Source organism: Mesoplodon mirus (assembly GCF_964341445.2).
Source record: "Mesoplodon mirus genome assembly, chromosome: 2".
NCBI classification, from domain to species: Eukaryota; Metazoa; Chordata; class Mammalia; order Artiodactyla; family Ziphiidae; genus Mesoplodon; species Mesoplodon mirus.
Window position 1 is genome coordinate 79,960,415 of NC_138977.1, and position 17,762 is coordinate 79,978,176.

Sequence of the window (17,762 nt, forward strand, 5' to 3'; positions counted from 1 at the left end):
CACAACTACTGAAGCCTGTGTGCCACAACTACTGAAGCTCGCGTGCCTAGAGCCCATGCCCCACAAGAGAAGCCACAGCAATGAGAAGCCCACGCACCACAACAAAGAGTAGCCCCCGCTCACCGCAACTAGAGAAAGCCCGCTTGCAGCAACAAAGACCCAACACAGCCAAAAACTAATTAATTAATTAATTTTAAAAAAGAATTAAAATGGAATCAATCAGATGAGTGAGCATAGAACTATCATATCAGAAAAACTGTTGGAAAAACACCTAACTGAGTTCCTTCAGTTCACAAATGAGGCCCTGGGGCCCTGGAGAAGGGAGGGTCTTTCCCAAGAAAAACCCAGATGTAGCACCATCTGCCAATACTTTTCACCATGCAGGAATTTAGTGAGAGTGACACAGAATCTATGCAAAGGAAAGCAGATCTACTACAGAGCTTTGTTTCCTACACGTCATTAGCAATATAACATAGAAGACATATCTTTCTCCCCTTCTCAAACCAAAGGAAACTGAATTTAACTCACTTTGCTAAATATGTCATAAAATGTATGTCTCAAGAGACCTGTATTTTAATAACATTTACATGCTCAACGAATTAGCCCTAAATTCTGGATACCCATGTAGTATCAAGTCTATCCCACATAGAATCAGGGATGAGAAAGGATTAATTTTCTGGGTGGGCCATTCAGACCATACAAGACCTTAACTCTAGCCAGATAGCTTTAAATTTCAAATGTTGGTCACACCCATCAGTTAAGTTAGACTTCCAATGTTAACTTTAAAAAAAAAAACTCCAAATTTGTAGGGGGTGCCTAGGCTGTCCACTAAAGCAAACTGAATCTAAGCTTCTTGGGTGCCTACCCCACCGCTATGCACAGATACACATGTTCTTTTCGTCTTTTGTAGGGTGACAAGTCTTAAGGATAAAAGACTGAAGTGAATGGTCAAGTTTCTCTTGGGTATTTCCTGGCAAGGTCAGATGTTATGACCGACTTCTGACCCATTCCCATTGATTTTTAAAGCACTGTCCTCAGGACTAACCACAACAAATTCCCCAGAGACAATGAAACAATTAAAAAATCACTATCATGTGAGCTAACACCAACATTTATTATCTCAGATGACATCCGAGAGGAGGAAAATGAACTCTATTTTCAACACTGCTGCTTTTAAGTGCTAATAGCTAAGGATGTATCCAGTGTTTCAACTTTTTTTATTATTGCTCCACCCAGAAGCCTTTTTTTTTTTGACATTTTTTTCCTAATCACCCTCCCATGAAACTATAATACTGCAGATATACACGTTTATGTACTATATGCATATCTGTGTTTTACACATAAAATAGTAAGGGGGTTTTGCCCCCTGCAATCTAATTTTCTCCCCTTCACAACCCTTGCAAATGTATGGGGTTTCTGAAGACATATTGATGGAGCATACCATCCTTTTCAAAAAGAAATATTTTCTTTGCCTTTCATGACTATCTGTGAAGATGCACAAAAGCATTTCCAAACACAAGTTTTGATCTAAATAAGACTCTTGTCATTACAAAAAAAGTGCTGAAATGGATCAGCAGTATCTTTTCCCACGTGACAAAAAAGGCACATCACCCTCTGTAAGACAAATTTAAGTACAGTCTAATCATTTTCCCTTTAACTAACACTAAGAATTCAGAACAATAATTTTCTTTCAGATAAAGAGTTTAGGGGATACACAATAAACTGCCAGTTGAGATTTACATTCTGCCATCATTTACTAAACCTCAAAACTATAGAGATCAGCTCGGTGCTTTGTGACCGCCTGGAGGGGTGGGATGGGGAGGGTGGGAGGGAGGGAGACGCAAGAGGGAAGGGATGAGGGAACAGATGCATATGTATGACTGATTCACTTTGTTATAAAGCAGAAACTAATTAAAAAAAAGAGGGAAAAATAACAGCAACAAAAAAGGTATGAAAACAAAGATAACGCTAATAGCACTCACTTATAAGAATGAGCTTTTCAAACACAGAAGTTTAAATAGTCACCGGGGAAAATTAGTTAATCAAAACGATGACCTCTGTTAGAAACATCAGATGATAAAATGCTGCCAGAGAGGTTAAGAAAACATATTAAAATCATTACTAAAACTTGTTTTTATGGGCTTGTGTTGCTCCTCATGTGTTCATGTATTCCTGTATCTTGCCCTTATTTCTTAGAAACAATAGTAAACAACCCCTTTGTTTGCTATGAGTGATGCTTTAAGAGTAGACTCAAGTTTTGATCATTCATACCCATTGAGGGGGGGTGTGTGAGACCAACACACACATACACACGCACATGCATCCTTGTCTCTAGTCTACCCTGCAATCTATACCAGGGAGTAAATCTCAGTAAACTAACCCTTGGGAACATTTTTGGTTTCCTCTGATGAGAAAACTCTAACAGAACACCACCATTAGCGCATAAACACATGCTTTAATTCGGCTGTCAAAGAGCAATAATACAATTAAGTTCTAATGAATATATTTCTCCTCCTTGTGATTACTCGTAACTCCAAAAAGCTGCAAAAGATGGTTTCCCCTACAGCTGTCAACATTCTGTCCAACTATACTTCCCTTCATAGGCATCCAAAGGATGGGAGGAGTCAATTATAGGGCAAGCAAAGCCTGTCAAGAACAGGGGAAATTTTCCAGTGGGCAGTAATTTCCAGAAACTGCTTCCTCTCTTCTTTCCTGAATTTCTGCCTGATAATATGCATAGACCCGTCAAAATCAGACAAGAAAAGTGCCTTGTCTTCTCTCCCACCATTACTCTTTTCAAAGTTTTCCCTTACATTCAAGGCAAGATCCTGGTATGTGCCAGTCACTGGCTAAAAGCTTTACAGACCCTATCATCTTTGATTCTCCCCAAAAGCGGGCAGAATTATCATCCCCATTTTAAAGATAGACACTGAGGCCTAAAGACTGTAACTGACTGGCCAGAGTCCCACAGCTAGAAACAGAGCTAGAAACAGACATAGATACAAACCCTGGTCTATCTGACTCTGGGGTGGGTGCTTTTCACCCCGACCTACCCGGACCTACTCCTCAATGTCCAAGTCTCTATCTAAATGATGAGTAGTTTAACAGTTCACAGGATGTCTGCATAACCATTATAGAAAGTTTCAGAGATCTACTCAGTAATGATGGTAGTTTATGAAGGAATCCTTTTTGCCACCACACAAATTGAGCCCCAAGGTAAGAATTTCACCAAGGGATCCCTCTCTCTGCCTAGTGTGAATAACCATAACCAGGGCGCTTGGAGAGTAATCACAATACTCTGAATTGTTGCTATATTCAGACAGTGTCAGGGCCTGGCAGAGAAGCTCAGCTACGGAGTTGCAGGTACTTTCCAAACTTCCATACAGTGGCCACCCAAACGCTCTTCAATTCAGCCCTATTTAGAAAGGATTAGGAATTAGGGGGAAAATAATTAGTCTGCAGGTCAGCCAACAAATTCATCCTTCAAGAGATATTTATCTAAACAAAACTTGATTTGCAACATTCAAGACATGATAGGTTTAAACCATAAACAAGAATGTCACCATGAGTACCGGTGAAATATTACCCCATTAGCCAAATTAAAAATGCAAAGCAGAAGATGAGTCATACATCATGACTGCAAATGTTTTAAAATATGTAAATATAGGCAAAGGAAACGTAAATAAACATGGAAAAATGGTAATGGTTTGTACTCAATTTTATTCCTTTTTTCTTCAATGTTTAAAGAAAAATTATGTTATAGTGTGCTGATAATTTTTTTTTAAATAGTTAAATTAACCTCAGCAGGGAGGTCTTAATTGATATTAAGTTCAGAGTCTGTTAATGACAAAGAAAAGAAAAATACATTTTGTTCTATAGAGAATTTAAGTCTCAAAGGCAAACTAAAAAAGCTAGGTTATCAACTGGTAAGAGACCCAAGTATGTATCTAATCCCCCAGCTGCTGTTTTGGCACAGGCTGGAAGCTAGAGAGGGCCACGGCTGGAAAAGGGGTGTCCAGTGAGATCAGATGTCTCCTGGTGGCCAAGGAGAACCAAGGCCACACAAAGGATCAGAGCCCCCAGCCTTCCTCACAGGTCACTGGAGAAATCACAGGCAGACAGATGAAGGCCCTGACAGGGAAGAGGGTAAAGAATAAGAAAGAAGGGAAAGAACTGGGGAGCAGAGGAGAAAGAATGAAATCAGTGCCTTGGTATTATTCCAACATACCTACTGGTAATCAAGGCAGCAGAAACCAAAAGGCTACTTTCTGAAAGGAAAAGGACATAATTAAAAAAGAAAAGAACAGCCCCATAGTCTATGAGTGTGGAAGGTGAGGAAATTATATAGTCTGCTTGCTCCAGGGACCCAAAGAATTCTCGTCTGCTGTAATTAGGAGAAGGGGCCCACTACTGGCACCATCCTGCCACATGCTGGCTGTGTGACCTTGGGTAACTTTCTTACCCTCTGGGCCTCTGTTTCTTCATCTGCAGAATGGGGTGATAACAGGATCTACCTCATAAGGTAGTTCGGAGAATTTAATGAGTTAATGTTTAGGAGTTCTATAAAACACCCCAGCTGTATACGTTGTCTCTTGGAAAGGAGGAAGTTTATCATCCGTCTTTCCTGCTACCAGGAAAGAGGCAGTGACAGCACGTGGGTAAGCATGGACTCTGACGTCAGATGCTAGAGTTCAAATCTCAGCTCTGCTACTTGCAGCAGGGTGACATTGGCAAGTTAGTTAAGTGCGGTGGGCCTCAGTTTCTCAACTGTAAATTGGGAACGAAGTATCTGAATCACCAGAAAGCCCCTAGAATGAGCCTGGCACATAGCAAGCACTCAGTGTCTACTATGAAGTTATACACGAGAACTGCAGCCCCCGGCAAAGTTTTCACAGCTGACTTATTTCAACCAGTTCACCTGTCAGTAACGCCCTCATGCAGCACTCACTAACTCAGCAACCGCTCCAGCTCTCAGAAGCCCAGGTCCCAAAGGCCTCCAAGCTCCCCAAAGCCCTGAAGGCAGTTTTGAACGCACAAGGCACAGGAGCAAACTTACCCTGTGCACTTTTGTCATGGCTGGAGCTTCTACGCCAAGAACGTATTTGTGTATTTCTTACGCAAATTAAAATCCACTTTCTTTAATGTAAAAAAAATATGCACCACTGAGTCCTCAAGGATAGCATCCCCAAATACTGTTCCCTGAACAAAGGTCTTTAGAAAATAGACATCAAATCCAAGTGATTGCTGTCTTGTTATTTTAAACACCATATAATTAAGTTTGGCTGTCTGGTTTTCCACCCTATAGAAACCGAAAGCTACAAAGTAGAAGAGAGGCAAGGCAATGTTGTATAGATGAAAGAGACCCAGGTAGGGCCAGGCTGCTCCTTAACCATGTGACCAACCACTTGGAGTCTTCCTTTCTTCATCTGTAAAATGGGTATAATAATATCAACTCCAGAGGAATATTCTGAGGATTAGATTATGCACATAATGCACCTAGATCTATGCCAAATACATAAAGTCCACTCGGTAAAGAACAATGAAAAGTATGCTGAATCATGTGAAATTGCTTCTTCTCTAAGTCAGAAAAACTGACCAGCAGCCCAGGCCAGGCAGGTGCTCCAGTTGATAGTGAGGATATGGGGGCAGAGGATCCCCGGGAAGCGGCTGGGGATGGAAGAGCAGGTATTTACTGAGCAGCACGGAGGAATTTCTACTTTTGGACAAATGGCTCAGGTGCAGCAGTGCATGCTGCATGTGTCAGCACTGACCAGGGCACAGACAGAGCCCAAGGAAAACATTTTCTTTTAAATTCTCATGAGAATTCAAAGTATGGGGATCTGCGGATACTGGATATGTCGACTGAAAAAAGTGCACGACCTAAAAGTTGAGAGGTTATGTTTTATTCGGTGGACAAATCTGAGGACCTAAGGCCGGGACACAGCATCTCAGACAGCTCTGAGGGAGTGCTCTGGAGAAGCAACCCCAGGATATACAGGGGTTTTTGCAACAAAGACCAGGTAGTCAGAACATCAAAAGATGACTATTAATTAAAGAAAACCAGACATCTCGAGTTAAGGAATGTAGTTCTTTTCTATGTATGGGAAGATGAAAGAGTCTGGGTTCCCTGAAGTCATTCCTTTGATATGCACCTCAGTTCTCTGGGGCCAGTATCTTGTGCACCCTGAGTCTCCTCAGGGTGCATCGCTGGGGCAGCTGTAACGTGATGGCTTGATGGCTGCAACACCCTTTGTTTACTGACATGACAGGTGACATTTTTAGTTCACAGGTATATGGGTAGGAGTGCCACACACTTCAAAAGTCACTCGGGGTGTGGAATCTTATGGAGACAATCACCTTCAAAACAATGACCCTGATTTATCTAATCAAGATTAAACTAATCCTGATTAGTTTAGGAAGATGGGGGTTTAGAATACATTTCAGAAGGGAAAAAAGTGCTTAAAGCCATAAAGGTTAGACTTTTTAAAAGTTTTAACACTTAAGAATAGATCACAGGGCTTCCCTGGTGGCACAGTGGTTGAGAGTCCACCTGCCGATGCAGGGGACACGGGTTCGTGCCCCGGTCTGGGAAGATCCCACATGCCATGGTGCGGCTGGGCCCGTGAGCCATGGCTGTTGAGTCTGCACGTCTGCAGCCTGTGCTCCACAACGGGAGAGGCCACAACAGTGAGAGGTCCACATACCGAGAAAAAAAAAAAAAACAATAGATCACAGAATGGGCAAATCCATGGAGACAGAAAGCAGAGGAGGGCTTGCCAGAGGATGGAGGGAAAGGGGATGGAGAATGGGGAGTGACTGCTTAGTGGGTACAGAGTTTGCAATGATGAAAAAGTTCTGGAACTAGATAGTGGTGATGGCTGTACATTACTGTGAACATACTTAAGGCCAATGAATTGTCCATTTTAAAATGGGTATAATGGGGGCCTCCCTGGTGGCGCAGTGGTTGAGAGTCCGCCTGCCGATGCAGGGGATGCGGGTTCGTGCCCCGGTCTGGGAGGATCCCATATGCCGCGGAGCGGCTGGGCCCGTGAGCCATGGCCGCTGGGCCTGCGCGTCCGGAGCCTGTGCTCCGCAACGGGAGAGGCCACAACAGTGAGAGGCCCGCATGCCGCAAAAAGAAAAAAGAAAAAGGAAAAAAAAAAAAAAAAAAAATGGGTATAATGGTACATTTTATGTTATGTGTATTTTACCACAATATGTTTAAAAGCACAAAAAAAGGAATAGATAATATTCGAGTGCTTATTATACAAGCACTTTATGTGCAATATGTCACAACAATGCTATGCGGTAAATATTATTTTAGAGGAGGAAAGTGAGGTTCCATGATGTAATATGACTTTCCCCAAATCGAGGTGAGGCCAGGATTAAAAGGTAAGCCTCCGGGGCTGACTCTACAATGACTGACTCTTGGAAAACACTTCTGTGAAACTCTCCTGGTCAGATAATGCTGGAAGCTGAGCTATTTGTGAGCTTAGGTAAAAGGTGTCAGTAACTTCAGAAACATTGACAGGACAATCCATACAAATCATGACTCTTTGAAGCAGGTTTTTAATAAAACATATGAATACTGAATTGTTCTGGACACTAAAACAACCATACCTTCATTTTTCATGATGTAGTGGACAATCTGCCCAACGGTGTCACTATTTTCATTTACACTGTCATTCAACTCTGAAAGACAAAGGGGAGGGGAGGACAGGTTACAATTGGTCACTTGCATCAGGTCAACGAGACGTGCAGTCTTAGAGCCCAAGACCTCTCTGAACAGTGTCCAGAAAGTTTAGCTGATCCCCATAGTGCTAAGAGCTCTGCTTTCTTCCTTCAACCCCAAGCTGCCTGACTGAAAGCACACAGTGACTTCCCTGGCATAAGAGGCATAAAAAGTATCAGAGTCGTCCATCGATCTCAAGTCCAAACACACACTCAGTTTCCAAGACAATAATTCCATGTATCTATATCAGTCATTACAACTATTATTTCTCTCTCATCGTTTTGTTAAAGCCTTAAGGGAAATGGAAAGAAAAAAGACAGTTAAAAGAAAAACTTCTCGGATTTTATTTTAATTGCAGATGTACTATATAAATTTAGAAAATTAATTCATTTCTTAAATTGGGTAATTATTGGGCTTCCCTGGTGGCGCAGTGGTTGAGAGTCCGCCTGCCGATGCAGGGGATCTGGGTTCACGTCCCAGTCCGGGAGGATCCCACATGCCGCAGAGCGGCTAAGCCCGTGAGCCATGGCCGCTGAGCCTGCACGTCTGCAGCCTGTGCTCCACAACGGGAGAGGCCACAACAGTGAGAGGCCCGTGTACCGCAAAAAAAAAAAAAAAAAATTGGGTAATTATTCGTCTGTGTTTTTACAAGACGCTTCTTTTAAATGTACTTCCAAATGATCTAAATGTTGGTCGCAGTTAATTGCCTACAAATTCAGTTTACTTTGAGAGACTCTGCACGTGGGATTGTCCTTGAAAAAAAAAAAATCAAATCTTCACTCTGAAACTGATCCTTATAATTTGCTTCCATAACACAAGAAGGAAGAGGGAGGGTTGACCTAGCTCACAAAGAATGAATCAAGGTGTGTGGTGTCCTACCCGTGTATCTGGAAAATGGTCTTCTCCATCCAAGCTGCTTCCTCTCGTGAATACGCACGTTTGGTTGCACAGTGCACATGCTAATGGCTAAGCCGACCTACAGAGCATCTAGGAAGGAGGAGGGGGACGCCCCGCCTTCTGTTGACAAACACTCAGCCTTGGTTTGCTCATAAGCTCACACATGACTCATCCTGCAACCGTGCTCTCTCTCTGGCTCAAAGGTCAGTGGGGGTGGGAAAAACCAACAGGGCGGCAAGCTGGCAAGGAATGAAGAAGCTCCCGCACTCTGCCCTTGGGGCCGGCTTGAAGGCTGACCTACTCCAAATGTCACCTTTTTGCAAAAACTGTCCTTTGAGAGGCTGAAAGGGATAAGGAGAGTTACCTACTACTCCCCAAGGCCCTAAAGGGTGGCTGGAAAGTACATCTGTGGAGAAAACAGGACTTCATCTCTCAGCGTTTTCCAAACACAATCCAGCAACTCCACATTAAGAGGAAAAGCTGAGACGGTCTGAAGTCAATACGAAGGCACCAGCTCTTGCCATATTTTCACTGCAATGTTCACACAACCTCTTACTTAATAAACATAGACTCTAACCTCGTAGATTTAAGACAGAATTCCCCCAGCAAAAGTAGCAGCACAAAAATGGTGAGACGTATTCAGTTTTCCTATCGTTCTTGTTGGAATCTAATTCAATAATAGTAAGGGTTAACATTTACTGAGTGGCCATTTGTGACAAACACCAAATATATATTCTCTATAAATTTCACAATAATCTTACAAGGTGGAGATTACTGTTCTCACTTAAATTAAAATTTTAATTAAATTAGTATTAAATTAATGAAATTAAATTTAAGTTAAATTATACATAGCAGCATATATAACATATATAACTTGCCCAAGGCCACAAGGTAAATAAGAGTAAATGATTTAGTAGGTATTTAATAAATGAAAGCAAGGTTTATAACTCTAGGTGTGCTTCCTGTGAAATCTGCAGTGACACTACACCACACCATCTGCCTTTAAGATGGATCATTTTGTAAAAGTGTTGGCGAGGATGTGGAGAAAAGGGAGCACTTCTGCACAGCTGGCGGGAGTGTAAACTGGTGCAGCCACTGTGGAAAACAATATGGAGGTTCCTCAAAAAATTAAAAATAGAAGTACCCTATGACCCAGTCACTCCATTCCCAAAGGAAATGAAAACAGGATCTCGAAGATTTATATGCACTCCCATGTTTATTGCAGAATTATTCACAATAGCCAAGATATGGAAAAAACCTAACTGCCCATCAAGGAATGAATGGATAAAGAAGATGTGAGATATATATATAAAGGAATAGTATTCAGCCATGAGAAAGGACATCCTGCCATTTTTGACAACACAGATGGACTTTAAGCACATTATGCTTAGAGAAATAAATCACACACAGAAAAAGACAAGTACTGTATGTTACCACTTGTATGTGGAAACTAAAAAAGCCAAAGTTGTAAAATAGAGAGTGGTTACCAGGGCATAAGGGATGGGGAGAGAGTGAAATGGATCAGGGCCCTGTGTTCTATACACCCATCTGCCTTTTGCCTGTGGAAAAACTTTAGCCAAAGAATAAGTTTAATCAGAGAAGTGAGAAAATGCAGAAGCAGAGAAAAGCAGTCAAGCAGGACAAGACAATAATAGTCACTAAGCAAAGTCAAGCTAAAGCAAGGACCTCTAGTTCCTTCTCAAGGGCTGTAGATAATATTCTGAGCCGTATCCTGCGAGCTGTCTTGTAGATACTGAAAGCCCCACCAGGTGGAAGAAGTTAACCACATGATGACCAGGCTGTAGCCACAACATAAGCTGCCACAATTCTGAGAATTGGCCTCAAGGATATGGGAAAAAACTGACCCTGGAACTGAAGATTAACTGCACTTAAAACAGTCAAGGGCTTCCCTGGTGGCGCAGTGGTTGAGAGTCCGCCTGCCGATGCAGGGGACACGGGTTCATGCCCCAGTCCAGGAAGATCCCACATGCCGCGGAGCGGCTGGGCCCATGAGCCATGGCCGCTGAGCCTGCGCGTCCGGAGCCTGTGCTCCGCAGCGGGAGAGGCCACAACAGTGAGAGGCCCGCATACCGCAAAAAACAAACAAACAAACAAAAAAAACAATCAAGATGGGCCTCCTTGGTGGTGCAGTGGTTAAGAATCCGCCTGCCAATGCAGGGGACACGGGTTCGAGCCCTGGTCTGGGAAAATCCCACATGCCTCGGAGCAACTAAGCCCGTGCACCACAACTACTGAGCAACTACTGAGCCTGCGCTCTAGAGCCCGTGCTCCCCAACAAAAGAAGCCACCGCAATGAGAAGCCTGCGCACCACAACGAAGAGTAGCCCCCTCTCGCCGCAACTAGAGAAAGCCCGCACACAGCAACGAAGACCCAAGGAAGACAGAAATAAATGAATAAAATAAATAAATTTATAAAAATACAAAACAAAAAAACAATCAAGATGACACTGGTCAGACCACCACATGACCAATTTCAAGATGACTGTCAGAGCTGACTGCTGTTTCTGCATGTAGCTCCCTCCCTTCGTCTGTAAAAGCTCTTTTGCCCCCTGATTGTCGGGGGCGGGGGGTAGTCAGCCTTTGGACAGGAGTCCATTCACCCTCTCCCCCTCCCCCCGGGTTGCCAGCACCCAAAATAAACCACCAACGTTGCCTCTTTATTGGCTTTTGAGCAGCGAGCAGCCAGACGCCACCTTCGGTTACAATAGGGCAGATGTTGCTTAAGGGTACAAACTTAGAACAAATAGTAAATAAGCCCTAGAGATCGAATGCACAGTATAGTGAATATAGGCAACAATATTGTATTATAATCATCAAACCTGCTAAGAGACTAGAACTTAATGATTCCCGCCACTAAAAAGAAATGACAATTACGTACTGTGATAGAGGTGCTAAATATCGCTACAATGGCAATCATATTACAATATGCAAATGTATCCGATTAACGTGTTGTACACTTTAAATTTACGTAATGTCAATATATTAAAAAAAGATGGATCATTTGCCTTATAGAGATGGAAAATAGACATTACTGGTTTCTGATTTAAAAATCGTCTGCACTCAGATTCCCGTAAAAAGAATCCAGGTTATTTACCTATCTTTTCAACCTTTTCTTCTTCCATGTCTTGCTCAGCTTCTGTTGTACAACGATAGCCTTTCTTCTTAAGCAGGTGGCAGATGAGGACGCCGAAGAGACCCATAATGAAGAACACAGGGACAAGCGCGTACGCAATGTATTCTGGGTGTCCATTTCCATTGTTCGTGGGTGAGGGCGTCGTCTCAGTTCTGGAGTGTAATGGGTGGCTGCCATCATTGTCTGAGGAAGAAACATACACAGCTGCATCAGACGTCTACTGGGGACAAGGAAAATCTGACAACCTTGGGAAATGTTCCTGTTAAATGTGAGTCTGCTTCCAAAACCACGGGCCACGCAGAGACTGGCAGGTCTGGCAGGACAGGCACACAGGCTTGTGCTGAAACAGTCTTGAGTTCCCATCCTGTCCCTGCTACTCAGAACCTGGGTCCCACCCTGGGTAATTCTTTTTAATCCTCTCCAAACCAGCCTCTGCTTCTTCATCTAAAAGAGTACCTACACAGCATGGAGTGAATGTAGAGTTTCAGTGACGGGTCCACACAGAGCAAACACACCATCACTAGGTGGTATCACAGCAGACTACTTAGTAGGTAAGAGCACAGACTCAGGAGACGTGTGGTCACATCCTGGCTCTACCACTTAGCAGCTGTGTGACGCTGGACAATGACTTAATCTCCATGCCTTGGTTTCTTGTAAAATAGGCACACTAACAGTAGCTACCCACCCTTCTAGGCTTGTTATGAAGATGAAATAAATTAATACATGTAAAACATCCAGAACCATTTCTACAATATAGTAAATGCTCAGCTTGGCTCAACTACATGCCAGGCACCATTCTAGGCATCTGGGACATACCACCGAGCAAAACAAAGATCCCTGTCCTCATGGAGTGTATGTCCCAGAAAGATTTAGTAAATTGACAGATCTAGTGTATGAAAAAAGAGAGAAAAATGCATCAAGTTTTGGCCCAGGGATACAAACATAAAAATGGAAGCACATGTATTTGTTTATTTGTTTACTATCCCAAATTAGCATTTATGGCATGCCCATTATGTGAAAAGCACCAGCTGGGAGCTGGAGAGAGAGTGGAAAATAACGCAGCATGACCAACGCCACCTTGGAGCTTGCAGGGTAGTATTGGAAACAGGCACTAAACAAGTGAACACCTGGGCAGGCATGAGAGATTGGGAGAAAGGCTGAGGAAGGTATGCATGGGGCACTAAAAGAAACAGTAATAGTGGGGACCTATTTTATGACTTCAAAAATGGGGCAGCTGGGAAGGGGGCATCTTTGGGAGAGAAGGAGACATTTGCTTTTGGACAAGTCAAAATGCCACATGGGGCTTCCCTGGTGGCGCAGTGGTTGAGAGTCCGCCTGCCGATGCAGGGGACACGGGTTCGTATCCCGGTCTGGGAGGATCCCACATGCCGCGGAGCGGCTGGGCCCGTGAGCCATGGCCGCTGAGCGGGCGCGTCCGGAGCCTGTGCTCCCCAGCGGGAGAGGCCACAACAGTGAGAGGCCCGCATACCACGAAAAAAAAAAAAAAAAAAAAAAAGCCACATGGTCTTACACCAGAGGCAGCCAGATATCTGGGCCCAAGAGCATGCTACGTAGGCTCCCAAGAGGTTCCCATATATGGGGAACTGAGTCACATCTATGAAGGAGTGAGAGGGAAAAACAGTGAGCTCGGCTCGTACAATCATAAGATACAGCCAGTTAAGACAACGGAGAAAGAGCCGACTGTGTGGAAAATCAACAAAATACCAATTCACACACATAAAATGAGAAGGGAGTTATCAAACAAAGGAGAAGGGACTTCCCTGGTGGCACAGTGGATAAGACTCCACGCTCCCAATGCAGCGGGCCCAGGTTCGATCCCTGGTCAGGGAACTAGACCCCACATGCATGCCACAACTATTGAGCCTGCCTGCCGCAACTAAGACCCAGCGCAACCCAACAAATAAATACATATTTCAAAAAAAACAAAAACAAAGGAGTGGGTCAGGTAGGATGTGGACTAAAGAAAAATGTGGGATTTCACTGAAGTGAAGTCTCATTATTTAGGATACTCAGATTCTGAAGTAATAAAATAAGCTTTTCTACATCATGGAGATTCACACATATTGCTTGAGAAACCCAGAAACTGGAAAGCTAGATGCATTTAACTATAAACTCTCTCAAGAGTATTTTGATGAAAAAAAAAAAACAAAAAATACCCCTGTGTTGTAATGATTACATGGGGACAAAGATTAGGTGTGAAGTGACCACATTTCTTTACTGCAGCAAATAGTATCAAACAGAGGCCACAGGACAAAAGGCTCTCTCTCTTTCGCATGGAACTATCCATTATCTTTGAACATGAAAGGAAATTGCTGGTTTCTCAGGTTGTAAAAGGTTACATTCATTATTTTATCATGCAACCTCTAGAATTTGGCATAATCTATATATTTTTTCTGATTTCTCTTCCAAGAATCAATATAATTAATAAATGAATGAATAAATAAATAAGAGAATACACACACACACACACTTCCCTAAACATATGCAAATATATCATCTAAATTAGGGTTTAACCTCAAGACTTACTTTCAGTAAAAAACAGAATATTCAACTCCTTTTATAATTCTAAGTGTGTTATTTATTAATTCCTTTTTAAAAACACATATGCCATGCAACAGGAATAGGTAAAGCAGGCAACATGCTAAGACTGAAAGAGTTTTACTCAGAATTGTGGTCTGTTTCAATCTGGAGATGATAATAAATTCTCTTTGGGAAGCACTATAAACAGAGATGAAAGCAGAGGGGCTCCAAACTGGAGCCAAACAGCTCCTCCTGAATCAGGTGGTTAAGAATGTGTGTTCACCATTAATTTGACATCTAGCAAACCCTTGCAAATACTATGTATTTACAGTTTGTGATTTATAAACATATAGCAGTCATTTAATCTCATAATTATTGCACCATGGAAAAAACTGAAGAAGATATGAATCTAAATTAGTGAAACATGAATTACAGAGATGCACGGTAGTTAAAAAAAGGTCAGACTGCCTGGCATAAATAACAGCTTGGCCACTTACTAGGCATGTCACCTTGGGCAAGTTTTTTAACTGCTAGGTGCTCAGTTTCCTCATCTGTAAAACAGAATCAAAATGATTGTACCTTTCTATGATGACTTTAAAACATGTCCCCAAATTCTTTGGCACTGCTCCCATGGAGAGGTGAGGTCTATATCTCCTCCCCTTGAAGATATATTCTGTGCTTTGCCTGACCAACAGAATATGTTGGAAGTGATATTTTGTCCGTTTCTAAGTCCCAGGCCTTAAGAAACTGACAGCTTCCACTTCCTGTCTCTTGGGACACTTGCTTTTGGAAGCCAGCCACCATGCTGTGAGGAAACCCCAGCTGCCCCAAGAAGAAAAACCAATAATAGTCATCAACATGACAACTATGTAATTGAGATATCTTAGAAGTAGACTCTATAACCTCAGTTGATGCTGCATGGAGCAAAGATGAGCCATTTCTGATGAACCCTGCCCAAATTGTAGATTCACAGGCAAAATAAATGATTGTTATTGTTTTAAGCCACTAAATTTTGTGGTAATTTTTTATATAGCAATAGTAACTGGAAGACTACTTCCTAAAGTCATTGTGAGGATTAAATACATTAATATGTAAAACACTTCAAAGGGTATGTAGGAAAAGATAAGCACTATAAAAGTGTTTAGTCATCACCCTGATAGAACTGCACTATCCAATATGGTAACCACTAACCACGAATAGCTATTTAAATTTAAATTAATTAAAAATAAAGAAAATTTAAAATTCAGTTCCTCAGTTGGACTAACCACTTTTCAAGTGTTCAATAGTCACATTGAGCTAATGGCTAATTGCTTCCATATTGGACAGGTCAGATGAAGAACATTTCCATCATTGCCAAAATTTATATTGTACAATCTTGTTATAGACTATAAAGAATCACTGAAGAGCAAAATGTTGACTGGAGACTCTACTGTGATCTACCTGAACAATTTAATTAAGAATAACTTTTAAATCACATAGTAACTACTCATAATTAATGCCTAAGATATTTGTTAACTTAGGTAGGCTTAGCTTTCCTTCAATTTACACTAATAATTTGCTTAGAGATACTGTGTCCACCTTTCTTCTTTATCCCCTGCTGACTCATACTTGAATTCTGAAAAAAATATTTATTTGAGTCCAAATTAATAGTAAAGGTTGTCATAGCATTATTTATAAAAGTCAAAAAACAGCAACGACCTGCATATTTGACAATGGGATAATATTAAATATCTAAGTCAATCATTATCTATCCATTTGATGAAATAACACACACCATTTTAAACTATTTATGAAGATTTTGTGAAGATATGGGAACACACATGATTCAGTGTTGAATTTTAAAAAGTTGGATTCAAAATCTTACATACAGTATGCTCCAACTAGTAAAAAAAAAAAAAAATGCATGAAGGCATAAAATGTATGAGAAATGACCCAAATAATAAGTGATTCTGGGTAATTGAATAATAGGATAATTACTAATTTTATTTTTATGCTTTTCTGTAGTTTTCCAAAATCCTTATGTATGTATTACTTTTGTACCAAGGCTGTAGACACTTAAAAAAAAAAAAGATACAGAGCAGAGGTTGTCAGCCATTTGGGAGTCACAGATCCCTTTGTAAACCTGTTAGATGCTATGGTTTCTATTCCAAAATTGTGCCTCCAAGTTCTACAAGCTCTAGATGCTAGGTTAATATAAAGGCACGTGATTTGATAAGGATGATTCCCAAGTTTCTGCTTGAGTAACATGGTGACATTGGTGCCATTCATTGAGATGAGAAGTACCTGAAAAAAAAATCAAGTCTGCATGGTGCTATGGGTTGAATTTTGCCTCACCCCCAATTCATATGTTGAAGTCCTAACCCCAAGTACCTCAGAATGTGACTATATTAGGACATAGGGTCTTTACAAAGGTATAAAATGAAGTCATTAGGGTGGGCCCTAATCCCATATGGCTGCTGTCCTTTAAAAAAAGGGAAATTTGGAGGCAGACAAGCACAAAGTAAAAACACCATGTGAAGATAAAGGCAGAGATCAGGATGATGCTTTATAGAAGCCAAGGAACATCAAAGATTGCCAGCGAACCATCAGAATCTAGAAGAGAAGCACTGAACAGATTCTTTCTCACAGCCCTCAGGAGAAGAAACCCTGCTGACCCTGATCTTGGACTTCTAGCCTACAGAACAGTGAGACAATAAATTTCTCCTTTTTAAGTCACCCAGTTTGTGGTACTTTGTTTCAGGGGCCCTAGCTAATATACTTGCATGGAGAAGACAATAGCACATGTTCAGTTTTGAACATGTAGTGATAGAGGTAAGCACGGAGACATCCAGATGGAAATATCCATTGAGCAACTGGATCTACTCCATGAGGACCTGAGGAAGAGAAGCCAGCGTTCTACCTTAGAACAGAGAAGAAGTTTCCAGAAGGAATCAGCAGTCAGCTAGGTCAGATGCTTCAAGAGAGAGGAGCTAAAATAGGAAGGAAACATAAAATGGTATATCCACTATGGAAAACAGTATAGAGCTTCCTCAAAAAAACTAAAAATAGAACTACCAAATGATGCAGCAATTTCACTTCTGGGTATCTATCCAAAAGGAATGAAATCAGGATCTTGAAGAGATAGCTGCACTCCCATGTTCTCTGCAGCATTATTTATGATAGCCAAGACATGGGAACAACCTAAATGTTCGCTGATGGTTGAGAGGATAAAGAAATGTGACATATACATATAATCGAATCCCATTCAGCTTTAAAAAAGGAGGAAATCTTGAGCTATTTGTAATGAGGTGGATAGACCTAGAGTCTGTCATACAGAGTGAAGTAAGTCAGAAGGAGAAAGACAAATACCGTATGCTAACACATATATATGGAGTTTAAGAAAAAAAATGTTATGGAGAACCTAGGGGTAAGACAGGAATAAAGACACAGACCTACTAG

The 17,762-nt window shown here is 41.6% G+C and overlaps 1 protein-coding gene across 1 annotated transcript in view; it reads right to left on the bottom strand.

Annotated features, from left to right (window-relative positions):
* The window catches only part of RELL1 (RELT like 1), a 63,084-nt gene that overhangs the window by 20,535 nt on the left and 24,787 nt on the right, over positions 1–17,762 (bottom strand). The window contains exons 2-3 of the mRNA XM_082611493.1: positions 11,745–11,966; positions 7,621–7,692 (exon numbers count right to left, since the gene is read on the bottom strand). Coding sequence (XP_082467619.1) covers positions 7,621–7,692; positions 11,745–11,966 — 294 coding nt within the window. The remainder of the gene's footprint in view (positions 1–7,620; positions 7,693–11,744; positions 11,967–17,762) is intronic.